Source organism: Corvus brachyrhynchos, unplaced genomic scaffold (genome assembly GCF_000691975.1).
Source record: "Corvus brachyrhynchos isolate BGI_N302 unplaced genomic scaffold, ASM69197v1 scaffold325, whole genome shotgun sequence".
NCBI lineage: Eukaryota > Metazoa > Chordata > Aves > Passeriformes > Corvidae > Corvus > Corvus brachyrhynchos.
Window position 1 is genome coordinate 586185 of NW_008238356.1, and position 19857 is coordinate 606041.

The 19857-nt window shown below is 37.4% G+C and overlaps 1 protein-coding gene across 8 annotated transcripts in view; it reads left to right on the forward strand.

Moving 5' to 3' along the window:
• The window catches only part of PRUNE2 (prune homolog 2), a 113860-nt gene that overhangs the window by 73036 nt on the left and 20967 nt on the right, over positions 1–19857 (forward strand). For all 8 annotated transcript variants that reach the window (XR_001862367.1, XM_017735477.1, XM_017735480.1 and 5 more), the window contains exons 8-9: positions 14238–14317; positions 15214–15414. Coding sequence is in view for 7 of the 8 variants with exons in the window: in XM_017735477.1 (XP_017590966.1) it covers positions 14238–14317; positions 15214–15414 (281 nt within the window). In the remaining variant the exon portion in view is untranslated. The remainder of the gene's footprint in view (positions 1–14237; positions 14318–15213; positions 15415–19857) is intronic.

Here is a 19857-nt window from a genome sequence, read left to right on the forward strand (position 1 = left end):
TTTGTGTTTTCAGAATCCACCATGCCTTCTGAACTGGTGGTTGTTGGTGTTTGGTTTTTTTTGTTTGTTTGTTTAAATTTGCATCTACATTCTCCTTGCTAAATTGCAAACAAAAAAAAAATGATGCAAACCCTGTTTGAACATGCATGTGCTCTCTAACCAGCGACACAAACAGAAATGAGGGCTGAGGTGGGTTGAATCCATAGGAACTTTTGTCAATGCTGTGCAGTCTCAGCATAAGCTTTCCTCAGGCAGTGAAATGAAGCAGCAGGGAGTCTTTTTGCTACTGCCAGCTGACTCGCTGTATCAAAGTTTGGTGATGCTCCGATGAAGCTCCACAGGGAATGTGAAAAAAAAATCGTAACTTTCACGGCCAAAGCACAGCTCTGCATTTGTTTAAGTGTGCCTGTAACCAAAGCCCAGTAGCTGCTGGTTCACACAGCCGGCTGTGTGCAGGCAGGTGATCACCCTTATTTAGCAGTACCAGTACCCACGTGACAAGAAAATGGTGGAGGATCTGTGTTCCTAGTGAACTGCTAGAGAACGAGGGATGCTGAAGTGCAGCAGTGAAGCATCTTTACTGTTTTTGCAGTAGAAAGGCCTTTTCAGAAGGTAAGTGTCTCTTTGCTCTGAGAGGCAGATGTGGAGAAGCTTTTCTGATTAACAGCTCTATTATTGCAGTTACTTTAGACAGAAAAAGGGTAAATGTTAGCATGATGCAAAGCACTCAGGACCTCATTACTGAAAACAGGGCAGCTGTATTTTAATTCTGTTGCAGCTCTTTATGAGAGCAGCTTACATCAGTTCAGAGGGATTTCTTTTGTCTGAGCACAGGCATGGTATTTATAATTAGGAAACAAAACTTCACTGCACAGTCACCTAATGTGCTGGGTTATTTTCAGCTTTTTTGCCTTGCTCTGAGGATACGATGGGCAAAAAAGGAATAAAAGGGCATTGCCAGCCTATAGCTTGCTTTTAAAAGTGTTTAATTACTGGTATCTCGACTGTTTGTGACAGTTCTCATTGTAGGCTACTTGGCATTACAGTTTTGGGTTTTTCCCCCTACCAACTGAAGCATACGATTTTTGAATTTTTTGCAATGTCCTCTTAAATTGTTGCAGTTAAGAGTATATGTAATTTTTGAAGGTTAACTGATGAAGGATGCAGCAATAATCTCAGTGGTAAGAGATTAAATTTCTCCAAAAGTTGGTTTGTGCAGGCAGTATTTTTTTTTAATTTAATTATAGGGGCTTGGTTCAGCTCCATTCAGTTACTTGCTTGTTTTTCTGTGATGAAGGAATGAAAATATTCTTCAGTTCTAAGTATGGTAAGCAAATAAATTACAGTGATGATACTGATATACAAGCGGCATTGAAATATACAGAATGTATAAATATTGGCTACTTAGAGTAAAACTGAAAGGAAATGTATGCAGGCTTGTTTGGTGCATTTAGCGAGAATTCTTCTAAGGGGCCTGGGGAAGGGAAGGAGGGGCAGGCAGAGATGTAATTTCTGGATTTGTCTTCATTAACACACTCGGAAAGCAGAGCTGTTTTGAGAAAGGGAGGAGGCACACAGCTCTAGCAGCACTGTCAGGAGGTATTAGAACAACTGTGGAGGTCAGAGCAGGGAACAATGCACACCATTGTTTTTTTCCAGGGCTGCCATGTTCATTCTGCCACTCTCAGCCACACGGTCTTCAGTGATATCTCCTGTAGGGTAGGGAGGTACAGAGATCTAAACCAGCCTTTTCTTTGCTGGCTTTGATGAATCTGGCTTTTTATTTGGCCTTGCATAAGTCTGGACTGTATTACAGAAAATTCATGTAATTAGAGACAAATCTAGTTTTTGCATACATTCACTACTTTTAAAACTTAGATCCTGCTACAAACAGGCTGTTTAGTTTTGTGGCGCCTCTGTATAGCATTAAGCAGTAGTAGGAGAACAGCGTTATTTAACAGCTTGTAATATATCTGTAGAAAAAGGCATAGAAAAAAAAGACCTCTTAAAGCCTCAGTCTTTGTTTGGGCAAAAGCTGCAGCTTGCAAATATAAACAGAAACAATGTGTAGGTGAGAATATGATTTCCACAGCACCTGTGAATATTGATAAGGCTTTTTTTAATCACTGTTGTGTCTTCAGGGCTGGAGACACTTCCTATCACATCCTGTACAAATACCCAGAAAATGACAGTGCTACTGCAGCAAAAAATGATGCTGAGGCAGAGGAAGGTGGGAGTGACATTCTAGTTGCTTGACAGATTTCATAGTTTATCTACGTGGTTTTTGCTTTGGACATTGAAGGAAGTGGTTTAGCTGTTACGGGATTTTAAGAATTAACTCATTAGTTCTTGGTATATCTTGTAGTCTGTGGTCTTCTCTACTGCCATTTCACCTACGAAAAACAGAGAGCAGCAGATGGGACTTCTTTATTTCAGGCTAGCAGATGAAACCTGACTGTGTCTTAAAAGAACAAGATCACTCTCCTTAGTAGAAAACACTGGTGACAGAATCTAAAGAGCTGTCTGCTGGGCAGTAGCCCAGCAGGATACACCATTGCCTGCTTGTTGGAAGTAGAGCATATAGCTAACCTTACCCTTGTATTTCCCCTAGTTGTAATATGTGAGGAGTGCCATGTGGAGGAAGGAGGAGCCCCATTTTCTCACCTCATTCTTGAACATTACTTCTTCAGTCTGGCACTTCCTGTCACTCTGACACTTTCACAGCACTTTTGCTCTGACTAACGTTACTCCTCTTTCCCACACTTAGGTTGGTTTTTATCTTCCTACTGCTTCTATGGCCTTTCCAACTCAGTGACAGAGTTCTGCTTCTGAAGATAACTGATGGCTTTCTGCATCTCCCATCTCTCCTTGCGCATGCCTTTTAGACCTGCCAGATTCAGGGTCTAACAATCTTTCCTGCTCCTAACACCTCAAGCCAGTGGAAGCAAGCTGCAGGACAGCATGTTTTACAATTTTACTGCTTCAGTAGAGCTTATGTGCCTTGATTAGGAGTCTTCAGTAGCTTATGTTGGGGACTTTTCCTGTATTTTTCCCAAGCTGATAATTTCGCAGTATGGATGGGAACCTTTCAGCTACCAATTTACACCTATTAATATATTTCTGTACTTATATAGGATATTTCCATTTTAATTTGCTGGTTAAAATTCCCACGCTACATTCTGCATTGTCACTTAAATTCCCCTACTATTTATTACATCTCCAGCAACTGCAGCTTTAAGAGAGACTAAAGTTTGACTCTGACACCTTTTTAGAGCCTTTTCTTTAGGTCACCCATAGCCAAGACAGGGAAAATGTAGCTGTTAGTTATTTTTAAGTTTGTAGTAGGTCAGCTAGGAATCTAAATTATAATAACGTTGAACACCATAAATTGTGAAATCATAGATACAGTAACATGTAAAAGATGGAAAGGTAGACATTTTGGCAGTAGAGTGACACAGAAGTGAGAAGAGAAAACAAAGACTTTCACAATACTTAAAGTATTGAGGAAATAGAAATATTTTGAGGATAGGAAATGAGATCATAAATGGGACCAGAGAAAAGCAGTATGAGGGGAGGAAAAGATAGAAGTAATTCACTATAAAAAAAAATGTTGCCATGTATCTTTTCCTATCTACCAGCATATTGTGCAAAGGCTGAGCTTTAAAACAGAAGAGTGTTAGAAAAATACTAATGCTTTAATGGACAGATCAATAAAAAACTGTACATCTTGATGTTAGGCAAGTTCTTGTAATTAGCAACTCTAAAAGTCATCATCATATTTTACCATGCAGCCAAGATGTATTTCACCCGTTGTAAGGTGCTTTGTTAAAGTATTTCATTCCAGCTGGTTTAGAATGGTAGTAAGTATCATCGTCGTTGTTCATGTCATCATTCATACACGCAGAGAAACAAGATCATCAAGCAATGCAAGAAGTTGCCAATATTACAGAAAAACCAAGTGGTAAAGAGAAATAGCCACTGAAGTTCAGAAACTGGCTCAGTTTCAGAATTAATGGTTGCGAATAACAGTTAAGAGCAGTCTGAGGCATTTTAGCATGTTTTCATTTGGAAACAAATGTACTTGGTAAGCTGTGGGTTGTAATAGTTGAAGGGGACTTCCCACAAATCTGGTGGAGAATAGACAAGTCCCAGTAGGGTATAAAATTTAAAACTTTCTGAAGATTTTTTGGCTTCTGATCCTGCAACCTCTCCCCTGTTAACTACTCTCAAAACATTAGCATACTTCCTGAAAGCACAGATGGCTGCACCGGGTAGAAGGTGCACGCTGCTTTTTCAAGTGTTTCTCATGTGCCAATTACATCATTTGGAGCTGCAGGTATTCTGATGGTTGGTCCTGACACCACAGTATGGCAGGAAAATGGTCACTTTGAACCAAACATTCAGGATGGGAGATTGGTTTAAAAGTTAGGAAAACTAAAACTGAGTTTTTCAAGGAATAATTAATCTCTCAATGAGAGTGGAAGGTGGGAATCAGGTCCCTGGCATCTCAATAAATTTTAAAAATATAGTTTAAAAAGAAAATGTATTTTCAGGTTATACTTATGGATCTTTTGAATCAGGTTGATTTAATTTTTACTTTGCTGGCATTACCATGTTGTACTTGTAATGTTTGTTCAATAGCAATAGTTGTTGATTAACAGGCCATCTAGATATGTGGAATATTATCTGTAGAATACTAACAACACCTAGTAAGAGTGGAGAGATCAGAAACATGCTTTCTAAATGCTAGTACTGCTTGGAACCTACACAGCATACTGCCAGACCTTGTGATCTTTCAATATTGATGGAGACGCACCCATGACATAAGCTCCCCAACTTTGTGTTGTTAATTCTGGTGATTTTCCATGTCTCAGTAAACATTAAGGAACATTGGCCTAGGCACTTAACAGAGCACAACCCCTGCTCTGAGGGCAAAACCACGTGGTGGTATACAAGTGCAATGCCAAGCAAAGAAATAGATGTTGAGTTACGTGTTACTGCTGCCTTAGAATTTGTTACTCTATACCTGCTTTTGCACACAAAATATTGACTTGAGAGAATATTATTAAAATGGTAATATTAGGAACCTAGAAGGTTCTGCACTTCTCTGTAAGAGGCATAGTTGGAGACAGTGCTATTATATGGATGCGTTCCTAAAGCACCACCCTAAAAATTGTCTCCTGTCCATATTCATGCCATGAAGTTGTTACGTGGTGTGGGGCAGGTCATGAGGAATCAGAAGCTGTTTGAATAACATATATCCTTTTTTTCTAACCCCTGACTCAGCTGGGGTTTTTTTGGATGCCTGAGTGAAGCCGTTGGAGTCTGGCTATACCCTTTTTCTTTTAAGTGGGAGCTAGTCATGAGGATCAGTAGTGGCATGTAGAAGATGTTATGAAATGCTACATATTCAGAGAAAAACCCCAGAGGTTATTAGGCATCACATACAGGAACTCACAACTAATGGGCACTCTCAAAGTTAATTTCTCTGATTCTGTTCTGTAACAGTGAATAATTTATTATCTTCAATTCACAAAGCTATTGCCCAAGCTGTGTTAAATTATTTTTGAAAATGCCCAATATATAAGTGATAAGCAGCTCTGAAAACCACCAGAAAGGGTTGATGGACCTGTATCTAGAGCAGTCTTTGAATGTTATGTGGTTAATAATGTTTGAGAATGCAGAAAGGACAAGATAAGTTATGAAATAGTTGTACCTTGGGTTGCACTGCCTTTCCTATAGCATCCAATGACCTGCTGATGACAAACCTCTAGGAAGACACTTTTGGAGACTCTGGGATCTGCTGCTGGCACCATCAGCCTGGCTTGCATTTCTAAGTCCCCATTTCAGCAAGACATCTAGGTTTGGGACTTCAATTTCCCTCATTTTGTATTAAGATGCATTTTTATTTCATGTAGCTGGAAGTCACATATGATTGAAGAAGGCTGAAGCCCTGGATCCCTTCCATAAGCCTTCTCAACTATGGGCATATGCACAAGGTTGATGAAATAGCCTAGTGAAGTCCATTATCCCTCTTTCCTTGGATTTGTCCCTCCATGGCTTTATGCATCCCTCCATGGCTTTGCCTGCTTCTCTTGTGCTGCTGTGACACGGGGAGGGAGCTGGCAAGTGGTCAAGACAGACAGCGTGTGGCTGCCCAGCAGCAGTGAAAGCAGCAGCATATGCTTAAGAATAGCAGCTTTTGTTTTTTAAGAGTCTTAAACTGATATGAGGAGCCAGGAGAGCCTATTACTATGGCTACCTGGAATGAAATGAGTTTTATAGTATAGGTTAAAAAAGAGGAACAAGGGAAAAGATGGGTAGATAAACAGACACTAAGCAATGAATTTGATTGGAGACTACGAAATGTTTTAATAAAGAATGGTTAAAAATCTATTCAGTGGCCCTAAGTGAGAATTTTAACATGTTCTCAAATCTTGTGGCTATAATACAGGATTTTTCTACAGAAAGAGTATTACCTCTTATTGTCATGCCTAACTTTTTCATCCAACTTCTCTGCTGAAAATGGAGCAAAATGTCAGCACACGTAAAACATGAAGAAATGGCATAACTGGTAAAAGAAGACTTAAATCTGAAAACTGAAGTATTAAAAACAAGGAGGTTAATGATTTTTGCTAATATTTAGCAATGCCTTATTCTGTGGCTTTCATAAGTGACACGTTTTTCTGTAAAATGGGATTATGAGCATTTTATCTACTATGCAGCAAGCAGTATGACAGTGATGAGTTAGCATTTGCACAGATGTTTGATTAATAAACCTTTTGGCTCAGAAATCATCACAGCTTTATTTTTTTTCTTTTCATACAGATAAAGGAATAAAAGTCTCATGCTATGCATAAATTATAGTGCTCAATCTATAGGTTTTTTCTAAACTAATTTGTGATTAAGAGCTACAAAATAAATAGCAATAGAAACACAGTTAATTTCATATACTAGCATGTGGTTGCTAAATTCAGGTCTTGGGAGGTTATAAAATTAATCCATTTTTACAAGTCACCTATATATAGTATAATTATTTTACACAGCTGTGAGTAAAAGTAATTACTTTTTTATAGTCTCAGATATATTAGATATCTCAGATATATATGAGTGGATTCACACATTTTTTTGGTATGTGGATAGAGCTGAAGCATAATCTCTGACTGATACTGACTAAATCTTGCACAGTATATGTCACTTTGATTTGTTGCATACTCTGCTACAGTTTAGGGATCATTAATTCTGCTGAACTGAAAAAATTCACTCTGCAGTCTCTTTTATCTCTGAATAGGTATCTCATAAATTTTTGTTCATTTTCTAGAAGTTTTGTAGCATGGGACTAGATACAGGAAGTAATTTTGGGTTTAGTGGGTACATTTGCTCCTTGTGGGTTTCTTCATCTCTTAGTGCACAATCCATTTGGGCTTTTGGGGACTAATATTCTCTCATTTCTCTGTTTCTTCCTGTGTATTTTCATCAGTTTCTTCACACTAAAGCCCATTATTTTGTCAGGTGTTATTTCTGAAATTCGTATGTTAACACTGTTTCCTAAAGCATCTCCTTTTGGCCATAGACACAAATGATACTGAAGTATGTCCAACATTTCTCTGACTTTGCAGAACATTGCTATCTATATTACATGGACAATAAGCATCAAAACTCAAACACATGCAGATTATATTAGGATTTGTTATTAGTCCATTAGCATTTAAAGGTCTCAGAAATAACACATCTCAATTATAACAGTTTATGGAGTTACATCTACAACTGGAAGATGATGGACAGGCTGACTGTCTTTTCTGAGCACTCCAGGTAGTGAAAGCAGAAAGTAGACATCTGCTGTTCTTTTAAAATATGCTGTTCTGGAGATGGTCTATAAACCTCCTGTATCTTCTCTGAACAAAAATGGCACAGAAATTACAAGCCACAAGTGTGGAGCCCTATGAAAGAAAGCAAAAGATGTGCTATTTGGATATAAATACAAAACAGGAAAACAGTTTCTTTTCTAAAAATGAAATATGTCAAGCGTTTATTTGTGGTAACAGAATGGGTTTTGCTGTTCTTTTGTATGAGGTGAGGTGAATGTTGGAGTAGTGTCCTGGTTTCGACTGGCAGAGTTCATTTTTTCTCAGCTGGTACAGCTGGTACAGTGCTGTGTTTTGGATTCAGTATGAGAATAATGTTGATAACACACTGATGTTTTAGGTACTGCTGAGTAGTGCTTACCCTAAGTCAAGGACAGTTTCGGTGTCTCATGCCCTGCCAGCAAGCAGGTGCACTGGAAGCGAGGAGGGAGCACAGCTGGAACAGCTGACCCAAGCTGGCCATAGAACATCATGCCTAGTGTATAAACTGGGGAGTTACCCAGCAAGGGGGGAACCAATCGTGTCTCAGGTGGAGTTTGGCGTGACTTGGTGGGTGTTGAGCAAATGTATTGTGCATCACTGAACCCCCAGGTCTAACTTTGTATTCTCCACCCCATCCCACTGGGGTGGGGGAAAGTGAGTGAGTGCCTGTGAGGTGCTTAGTTGCCAGCTCAGCTTAAACCATGGCAAGTAGCTACACAGATGGGTAGCAAAACAGCCCTTTTAAGTCATATATTTGGTAACATATTTTGGCTCTTAATTTATATGCATTTCTATAATTGTAACAAGAATGGAGCAATTAAGAAAACATTTTGTGTAAATATATCCTTGATGCAAATTGCAGTTTGTGGAGGGTTTGAACAATTGCTTTAGGGTCTTCTAAGGCTTTTAATTGCTTCTGAGTAGGAAGGAATTCTTGTTTTGTCTGGAAGACGTTAGACATCTTCCAGGTGGGGTGATCAAAATGCTGTGAGATCCATCAGGCAGGCCAGAGCTGGGTTTACACAAGATAACTGCATACTCTGGCAAAACACTTAACCCTCCTTAAAGCTAAGGGCACTTTCAGACAGAGCTGTGCTGAGAGTCCGTAGACAGGCATTACTGGATAAATGCCAAGGACTTTTTCATACCTTCCAAGAAAAACAACTGTCCTCTCATATCCAATCCCTCAAGCTCTCCTTTCTATTTTCCTGGGCTCAGTACTTGCATAAGGGTGGTGTCACAGGGTGGGAATGGGAGGGGTTCAAAGGAGAAGAACTTCATGCTGCCTGTGTGCTGCAAAACTAGCTTGATGAGTTTAAGTTCCCTTACTTGTTTTTGTACCTAAGATTTCACTTTGTGCATTCTTCCTCAAAGCAGCTCAATTTTTCACTGCAAACTAGTGAGAAAAAGTGGGCTATCAGCCCACTCTTACTTCATCCAGAACCAGGGTATACCTGCATAATGTGTGGAATTAGGGAGTATGAAAGAAGCCTGAATGTCTAGTTTCTGAATAACCTCTCCATTGTACTTCGTCTCCGCTTATCACGTTTAGTATCCAAACCAAGCATGTATTAATACCCACAGAGGTGATTTCATCCATGTCATTTCTTTGACTCACCATGCTTTGAAACTTTACAAAAAATCCTTTGACATCTTGTGAAAACTTAAGAATAAAAGTATTTCTATATGTAGAGATATGCATGGAGGAAACATGATTTACTTATCAAGGAGAAGGGCCTGGCACCACTTCAGATTAAACTTCTGCAATAATGAGTGCAGAAAATGGGGAAACGTATACATTTTAAAGTCTAGCTGGTGAATAAATTGTGGTGGCAGTCACAACTGGATTAATGTTGATCTCTTTTGCATGTTGTAGGCATTCTTTCAGAGCAGTGCATTGGAAGCATATCTTGTTTTAGACTAAAGAAATTAACTTCTTGATATGTAATAGCTGCAGAGCAACTTGGGAAACTGGTGATAGATCACAGATGACACAAGGGTGAGGCAGCACAGCCCATAGGGATTATGACATATTGCTGTGAATATTCAAAGCTGCTCTTTCCAAAATAGCAGAATGCTGCTGTACCTAGAAAAGTCAGGAAGGATGACTTTTATTCTGAGAAATACTGATTTGAGAGGGCATTAGGAATTATTTAAAGCTTATTAATTTATTGACCTGTAAGAATGTCTGAACCAAAAAAAGAGCAAGGAAAGTATTTCAGCCTCCAGCCTCTCCTGCTTTCATATGAATTTGGTATCTATCTCTGATCCACCTTTGAGAAATGAGGGGATTTCAGCTGCTTCTGAACAAGACCATAGACCTGAATATCAGAGCAAATAATCAGTAACTTGATTCCTGGTGCAGCTGATCTTTAAATGACTGGTGTGTGTACAACATAAAAGAAGTCATTTATGACACAAAAAACCTTAATTGACTTTGACCTCTGTTCAAAGATCCTTTTTTTTATCAATCCAGTAAATCATACCTGATTAGAATGGAGCTTTCTAATGTAACTTAATTTATTTCTTCAATAGGAGCATTCATTAAAAGGGGATTAAAAAAAATATTCTTCTTTCTCTAATACTAATATTTTTGCCCACATCATCCATGTTATCAGTTGCACCCTTATGGAAGGCAAGGAATTTTATAAACCAGAATTTTGAAAGTATGTGAAGAAGTCTGTGGGAAGGGAAGAGGAGATAGTTGCCTGTTTTAAAGTTTCTGGAGTCTGGCTTCCATTACTAATGCTGAGGTCTGTTGAGAGCTTCTGCACAGCCAGAAATTACTCTGCAAAGTGCTGAGCTGCTCAGCATAACATGCTCTCAAAATCCACCAGATAATATGAAGATGTGTCTGCAGAAAACAATCTTCATCCATATCCTCCTTATTCTCTTACTGATAGCAATTCTGAAGCCGTATGTTGGGGCATAATGTCACAGACCTTTAAGTATGGTTTTAAATGTGATTTTAAATATTGCCAAATAATTTATGACTGAAAAATATTAACTATGGCTTATAAAAATTAAGAACTTCCACTGAACTTAAGGTATGTATGTCTGGCAAGGAATCTTTAATGTCTTGGGGTAAAGCCCGACGGATTTGGAAAAATAAGACTAGCTCCCAAGTCAGACTCTCTCTTATCCAAAAAGCCTGTTGACTGTTTTTGACAGTACATAAGAACCTGACACAATTTAAAAAAAAAAAGAAAAAGGAAACCTAATCTCTGCTAAAAATCTTCTGAAAGGCAGTAGCATTTTATGTGATTGAAGATACAATGGAGAACCTTGTGTCGGCAATGTTTTTGGTAACTGGACTTCTTAAATGCCTGTTCTGACCCACAGCTTTTAGGACCAGAGACTCTTACTTTCCAATTAAATTACCCAATATGAGCAATAAAGATTTTTGACATTAAAAACACTGTGTCAACAAAACAAAATTAGAAATTCTCAGACAAATTCTGATGCTGTTTACCTGTAATCCATAAGTGAGGGATATTTTTTGCATATACTGCTTGTAGCTGAATTTCATAATAAATTCAAACAAGCATATGAAACACATGTATCTTTTAATACTTAGAAATATACTGTTCTTCACAACTATGACATAAAATTCTGGTTTAACTTAGCTGCAGTGGTCCCAGTGAAAGCAGAAAAATACTTCAAATTTTTGTTGTGAAAGTGTAAGAGACTCCAGAGAAAACAACAATACCAGCTCAAGTACACATGTGTTGAAAAAAAAAAAAGAAAAAAGAAGATGCCACAGGGAGAAAAACAGTCTTGAGGTAACCCTAGAAATGTCATGATTTAGGGTAATTCTGTCCCAGTCATTGCAAAAATGTTACACAACTTTTAATTTGTGAATGAATTACTTGAGGGAAATCGCTTTTTTCAGATTATAATTGTCACTGTTTCTGTAGACACAGAGTATATAAAACTCAGTAACTGTCTTTTCATACAGAGGAAAAGATGATCTTCATTCTTAAACTTCTTTGTTGTTTTATGCAGAGAATAGTGTCTCTTTTTAATGCAGAAAGCCGGAAATGTCACTATCCTGCCATATCTTACTCTTCATACAACTTTGAATATTTCCTTTTGGATAATTTCCACCAGTAGTTTCCAAAGGTTGTGCAGTAAGGAATTGCCATTTGGTCAGAAAGCTCTAAGAAATGTTCCAAATTAATGGTTTGTATGACGGTACCAAAACCCTATTTTTTCCAGCCAAAATATAAACCCTTGAGTAACCATAAGTCATCATCTGACTAGTCCTGAGCTGCTTTAATCAAAGAACTCTTCATAGTTTTATTTTTTGAAAGGTTAATAAAGCCCCACATAAACTCCTAATAGGAATTTAAAATGGGTTAGAAAAGTTCATCCTCTCCCCAAATCCTTTCCACTATGGTTATTTGCCTTGGCCAGGTGTTACTTACAGAACTTCTTTAGAATTCAGATTTCTCTCTAGTTAGTTCAGATGAATGAATTAGACTTCATTACACGTATTTTACTATGGTTTGTATAAACACAAAAAAAAAAAAAAAAAAAAAAAAAAAAAAAAAAAAGAAAAAAGCCAAAGACTCTAATGATTTATTTGCATTTTCTTTGTAAATTGTGGCAGTATTCAGTACTTCTGAATAGAGATAATTGTACATTATCTGTACAATAATGGGGGGAAAAGGAAATGGTACCTTACAGGCAATTTGTGCCTTCATTATATTCATGAGCAGGATACTTTGATCAAATTTCTTCGCTATTCTGTTTTGTATCCTAAGAGAAAAAGTGTTTCAAGCCTTCTTTCACACTAATTAAACATATTCAAGAACTGATATGTTTTCTAAAAATCATGAAGCTGTTCATCTCTGTCCCCACTTACTGTATAGACGTACTATACAGTAAGTGGGGATAAAATCAAAATTAGTAAAATCAGTTTTTATTGAGAGACAAGGCTTGGTTGTAAGTTGAGCAGCACAAACATGTTTGACCATAGCTTTAAATTGTCTGTGTTCTCTGTGGTCTCATGGAAAAGCGGGAGTTCACTAGTTTGCCTGTCTGTATTGGGAATTCAATCTCTTGGGGCTTGAGGTAAAGATCTTTTTCAGCTTAAGGCACAGTGAAGCCTTTGGCAGCCCTACATATGCACATTTATATATAATTTATATGAAATTAACGAGAAATCACAGAAACTATACTCTTACTTTGATACAGTGATTGACCAATGGATCCTGTCTGGACACAGTCAAATAGTGAGGGTAGTCCTCCTCATTGGGAAAGTGAGGGCAGGAAGAAACTGCAAGAGCAATAAGCCACACCTATTTAGATCTGAATCATTTAAATCATTCAAAACATAGCTAGTTGATGCTGTTTCAGGGAAAAGTATCAGCTTTGATCTCATCACTGTTCTGTTGGTCAAAGTGTAAGAATGGTCTATTCTTCAGCTTTTGTGGGGACAAAAAAATGAAAACAGATATTTTGGAACAGTAATGCAAAATAAAAAGCTACAATTATGTTGATAAAGTAAATGAAGCTCTCCTGAAGTCATACATTTTCCATGAAGATAGTTTGTAAGCTGTCAAGTGTCCTGAAAATGTAAAATGATGTTTCCTATTTGCGGTTGAACCATCCTTCCGGCAAGTATTTTGTAAAATATTTAAATAACAAGTAGACATGAAAACAGTTCAAGTCAACTTACTTTAAATGTTTAACTGCCTTTGTTGCTATTTTCACCACTTAGTGCCTTTTCTTTGTCTTATGCATGTATGTGTGTATGTATATATGTATGTATGTTAAATGTTATTTCTTAGTATCTTCCTAAAAATGGAATCTAGGATATTTTTAACAATTTAGTCTTTGAAAATCTGTGATGTAGTTTTGGTTATCACTTTTGTACTTTCTGAACTTTTTCAGTGTGACACATTACCTGCATCAGTATTACTGGTTTGGGTCAGAATTGCTCTAAGATACAAATGATGCCAAAAAAGGGAAAACCTACTCATTTTTGCTACGCAGTAACCATATATACAGTCATGAATATACTGTGTTACAAAGAGTAGCTGAATCTCCTTGCAGTGATGTGTCCAGTTTGCTGGATAACTGAAGACCAACTTCATTTGTATAAAATGAGAAACACTGCTGTTTGCCAACCTCTTACTATTCAGTGCTGTGTCTTGGTACAAATAAAAGTGGGTATGTGTGTCCTGTAGTCTCCAAGAGCTCTACAAAAGCGTCCATAAGTTAGGGGTAAGAGCAGCGCAGTGCAATTACAACAGCAGGGTTCGTTTCTCACATCAGTTTTGTAATCAGATTTCTGAACTGGCTATGCTGGAGGCAGTTTCAGTTCTGTATAAGATAATGAGCTGTACATCTCTTTAAGATCTCACTTTGTGTTTTATCTCTCAGGTTGGTACAAGAGGATGTGGGAATGGACATCCCCTTAGCTGAGGGTGTACTAAGCCCCAGTTCAACAGAGATGAGACCTGGTGAGAGAAGCTCTTGCTCGTTTTCTTAATTATATCTTATTCCTGTGGCATATAATTATGCAGTGAGAATGATGTTTCTGTGCTGATAAAGAATCAGTTCAGTGTTAAAAAGAAAAAAGCATTAAGTTCGCTTTATTTAGTCAGTTTTCTCCTTCACTTGAGAAATAATAATTATAGTGTGACATTTTCTCTTGGGCATTGTTACCACTTGTTTAGTCCTTCTAAAGGTTTAATAGTCTATATTATTTATTTTATAATTGACTACTGTCTAAGTGAACTAAGTTAGACAAAACAACTTGAAATGTACCATACAAGGCAGAGGCAAGGAGCAAAGGTATATCTTTTGTCTTGTTGAGTACTACTTCTATTTAAGACTGATTAAGAGACTCAGAGACTTTTTTATTTGTTATTGTATTGAGAAAGATATTATATAGCTAAAGCTAAAGACATAAGTATTTGCAAATCAACACTGACTGCATAAGAAAATAAATATTTACAATGGCTTTTGACTCATACAAATTTTCCCAGGACTTGGCAACGTCTTGATTCATAATTCAAATGATTTGTATTTGCCCTTTAAATTCTTAAACATCATGGGTCAGAGCATGTTCAAAACCTGTTTTTTGTCTGATGATGGCGAAAGAGTGAATCTGGTTTTAGCATAATTTAAGAGCTCTGCGCTACATTTGCCGCTCCTGTAGATTCTTGTTTAATTTCATTAAACATTATTGTTAATCTTTGTGTTTTGTGTAAGATGGTCTTAAATGTCATGCTGTTACTAGAATTGATCTGTCCCAGTGTGTTGAAAGGTAGTTTTTGAGTACCTGGAAGATTAATTGTATGTAGAATAGATAAAGTTCTTTTTCTCTTCTTTTTTTTTTTTTCCTTTTATTCAGAGCCTCCCAATTCTCTTGATCTTAATGGTTCCCAACCCAGAAGGATAAAGCTCACTGCTCCAAACATCAATCTCTCATTGGACCAGAGTGAAGGGTCTGTACTTTCTGATGATAATTTGGATACACCCGATGAAATAGACATTAATGTAGATGACCTTGACACTCCTGATGAAGCAGACTCTTTTGAATACACTGGACAAGGTAATATTCTAGACTGTAAATGCAGAGTTCATCTCTGTTTCTTTTTTTACGACTCACATGCTCAGTTTCATGTCTTTCAGGTTATCAGTATGGTTAAAGCGTTTGAGAGTTAATGCTAGGCATCCAGGTATTTTTACTGTCTGCTATTTTTTAACCTTTAATATTCCTCCTGTGTAAAGTATTATCCTTCTATTTATTCAGAGTGCAGAAAGAAATAGTACAGCTGAATTAATAAAGTAAGAGCAGCTACCTAGGGAGAATCAGGTTCAAAGTCCTGTCTTTGTCCATTGCCATAGGACTTGTCCAAAAACAATTGTTCAAGAAGCAGAAAGCAGCTGCCTGTTGCTGTAGAGAATGCTATAGCTAACTGCAGCTTCTTGCAGCTCTGGCCAGCTCTAGGTGGCAGTTACATTGGTCATATTTAGGAATATAACTTTGTGCAAGATATATTGGCTGCACCAAACATCTATAAATGAGGTAGACACAATGTGCTGAGAGGTCTTTTGTTAGGAAGAAAAGGTCTGCTTTTTATTCCCATGATTGGAAAGCTGAGATATGGAAGGTGTGTGCATGGCATGATAAGCCAGCTCAGGTGGTGGAACAACAGAATTCCTCGTTCCACTAATTTAAATGTTCTTTCTCAGCAGGGGTAGCTATACAGCATAGATGCACCCTGAAGTGTGCAATGGATACTTCACTCTTCCTTCACATATTAATGATTTTCTCTCATAGACATATGATGTAAAGGTTTTACTCAGTTTACTTAGTTCCATGATGTACAAAATATGGTGTTTCCTATTCCTTGCTAGTACCTTATAAAAAGTAAAACATATAAGAACTGTAATCGCTGATGTAAATATGAACAGATCATAAGCTATTGGAGGGGAAAATAAGTGTGAACATTTTACAACCGAGAGCAGAAAGAAACTTCAAAAATGGATCAGTATTAAAAATGCCCTAGGGTATATCACCGTGTCCTGCAGCCATAGGGAGGAGGAGAGAAGATCCAGCAGGCAGGAATTGTGCAGCAAGATTGATTTATTTAATTATTTTACAAACTCTTTTATAGACTTTTTTCTTCATAGTCTAATTGGACAAGGATCAGCCACCCCTTGGGGTGATTGGCTAAAATCCTAAAACAGCCATTGTCAAAATATTTTTCTACTGTACTATAAACAAGACTTTTCAAGTGTGCAGGTGTTTCATTGTTTACAGAACTCTGCTACTATCTTTTGTGAGAGAAAAATCTCTCACAGACTTAGAAAATAGAAAGAAAACCCTTGCTAGCAGCATTTTTGTATCCACAGATCAGTTTAAACTGAATTTTCCCATGCATTTACTTTCCCTAATGCTGGTGAGGCTGCTGGAGCATACAAGAACAGTTGCATCATTTTAAGTGGTATTGCCAAAGAGGCATTACTGTGTACTCAATCATGCATGAGGGTCTCTAATGTTACTTCTCATTAAGAGGCCGATTTCCTTATGGGTAGATGCAGAGTGTGGTGATGAGTTGCTTGATGGTTAGAAGATTTTATAGCAAAGGTTGAAACTAACATGCACACACATGGGATCACATGCTTAGACTGTTGTGACTACCATGTGAGAGAAAAAGTCTCTGTCTGCAGTAGAACAGATTTTGCCTTTAAGTCCTCAAGTAATTAAATTCAACTCCAGCGATTTTGGTAGCAGTTGCATTGATGGCAGGCATTTCCTCCCACTGGTTTTCTGCTGCTTTCTAAATGTGGTGATTTGTTCAGTTCTTAAAGTTGGACCAATTTCCCCAGACTCCTAAGTGAAGAGCTCAAGGTCCCTCTGGTTTTGGTGACATTTATGCAGTTTCATAGTTAAGTTTTTAGATACTTAATAATAAAAATGTCTTCCACTGAGATGAGCCATGAAAAGAGTAGAAAAGACAAAAAAAAATTCAACATATTATCAAAATAAGCCAGCAATAAAAGAAGTTGGCTATATGTAATGTTAATCTGATAGCTAAGATTATAGTCATAAGAACTAGTTCAGAATGTCTTGTTTGCATGTTAAATAACCTTTGTTATCTTTGTACTCCTGTACTCTACTGTTAGCTGTTAAGCATTCGATGTTACCGGCAATCTCCCACAGTTCAGTGTTTCTAACTGCTGCCAAACCCAGGAAAGTAAATACTGAGAAAATATAGCTGCTGAGACCAGAGAGAACAGTGATTTTTTTCGTGATCAGACTGTGGATGGTCCCTTTGAACTACAAAAGGCAGCTGAGAAAAGCAAAACTGTTACCATGGTTCAGGGGTCCACCTCATCACTGACAAATGTCTCCATATTACAAGAAATACTGAAAACCATTTGCTCAAAAGAATGGTGAAGAAGAATCATCACAACTACAATATGCATGAAAATAGATGAGAGCAGAAATACTAAAGTACTTGTCTTAAACTAGCACCTGGCTTGTTTAGAGATTGGTTGATCATCAGTTTCACAGGGTGGGGGTTGTTTGTCACTAATACCATACATTCCAACATTCTCTTTCAGAAGCCATGCTAGTTTCTGAAATGAGCTTTTTATGATTATTGCTTTAGATGACATAAAAATTGCATTTCTGAAAACCATATATGAGTATCAGAGAAGGCCTGCTCTCAAATCAGCACTATTTTATAAAGTAAGACTGTTTATTGTTTTTTCTGAAGGTACTTATTTCCTTTCTAAATTGCACACTGGTGCATCTTTCTCTGCAAAATCAGCACTCTAGGCAATAAGGGAGAGCTACTTCATCAGCAAGAGGCAATCTAGTACCATTTCTATTAAAAAATAGGTCATGCATCCAATTTCAATATTGTAAGTTTTATCAGGATCTTGGTAATTTTTCATCGTCTACAGTTTCACCAACCAAAAAAAATTACCAAACCCCAAATACAATTTCAGCATTGGTCTGCCAGGTGCCTAGCCCAGCCTCTTTTCATTAAGCTTTGTTCTGCCAGCTATGCTTTTCTGCTTCAGTCATGTTCTTTCCACTTTATGAGGAATCAACTGATCAGACACTCTTCCTAGGCTGTGCTTATAATCCCATCTGTCTATTCTAAAAGTACCTGCATGATAGTGTCCTGTGGAGACCCTATATCCTTACAGGAATGGGCTGCCCTGCAACGGCCTATCAGAGTTTGCATAGCTTGACTGTACGCATGTAATTTTCATATTGCTACCAACAGCACCTTTGCAAAACCGACAACATACAAAATTGCATTAAGATACCTAGGTTTGGAGGTAGTGGGGTTATGCATTTTTTAAGCTTATTCCCAGTGTCATGGAATATGTGGTATTTCAAAGCTGAATGCTATTGTTAGACATCACGAGCATTATGCCCTGAGAAAGGCATGAATATATTCTTCATTTCCTCAGTATACAATCTGCTGAGCAGCAACTGTTAAACCAATTTGAAATACTATACTTGAAAAAAACCCAGCTTTTGTCAGACTGTCCTTTTTTCCATTCTTAGATCTCCTCAAATGCAGTTTATTTGGAGTTCCTAAGGAAAAAAGGCTTACTTGGTCACATTATATGTGCACGTATTTCTTGCTTTTCCATCCCTTTTTCCACCATTAATACAACTTTATTCTAATATCTTTTTAACTCATTGGCTGGTTAGACAGCGAGGTAAGAAGTGAAATATTCCTCTTTTCTTTAAAGGTCCCATCAGGCAGGAAGTAGGTAAAGCAGAGAATTGTTTGTAGACTCAGCTTTTGTTGCACATAAGAGAATCTACTCAGAGAGGGGCACCTTCTGGCAGTATAATTCCCTAATGGTACTTTGTATTAGGGACAGAAAATACAAGACAGGCAGCAGTAAGAAATTCAGACTGTTGGTCCTAGTGTAGCAATGAATATGTGCTCAACCTATAATTTTTAGAAGCATTTTTTGTGTGCTTAGAGAAAGTTGCTGTTTCTAACAGATTTGGTGAAATTATTGATAGGATTTAATGGAGGAGTCAGTTTAACAAATTATTAGTTAGTACATGTATGTATATGTGCCTGTAGCTTCTATGTAGATATCTGTGGTATATATACAGTATAATATCATATTCCTGATTTAATAGATAATTTATTTAATTCTTATGATAAACTAGTATGTTTTAAGGATGATTTACTTTGATTTGTGAATAGTTCAAGAAGCAGCATTTACCAAAGAGGCACATCTGTAGATAACCCAGTACACAGAAGGTTTTGTGGGCACCTATGAAACATTGTGTTTTTTACTTCTTTCCAGTTGAAATTGCTTCTTTTAGTTTATTCTTAATTCTCATAGATCTCTTTAGTATTTTCAGATAGGATGCCTGCAGCTTTTTACATACACATGTGTATGTCATTATGTATCTTACTGTATCTTTTTACTGTTACCTCACTTACTGACTTGCAATTCAAATTCTGCTCTTACGGCTGCAGAGCCAGAATAATGCTTT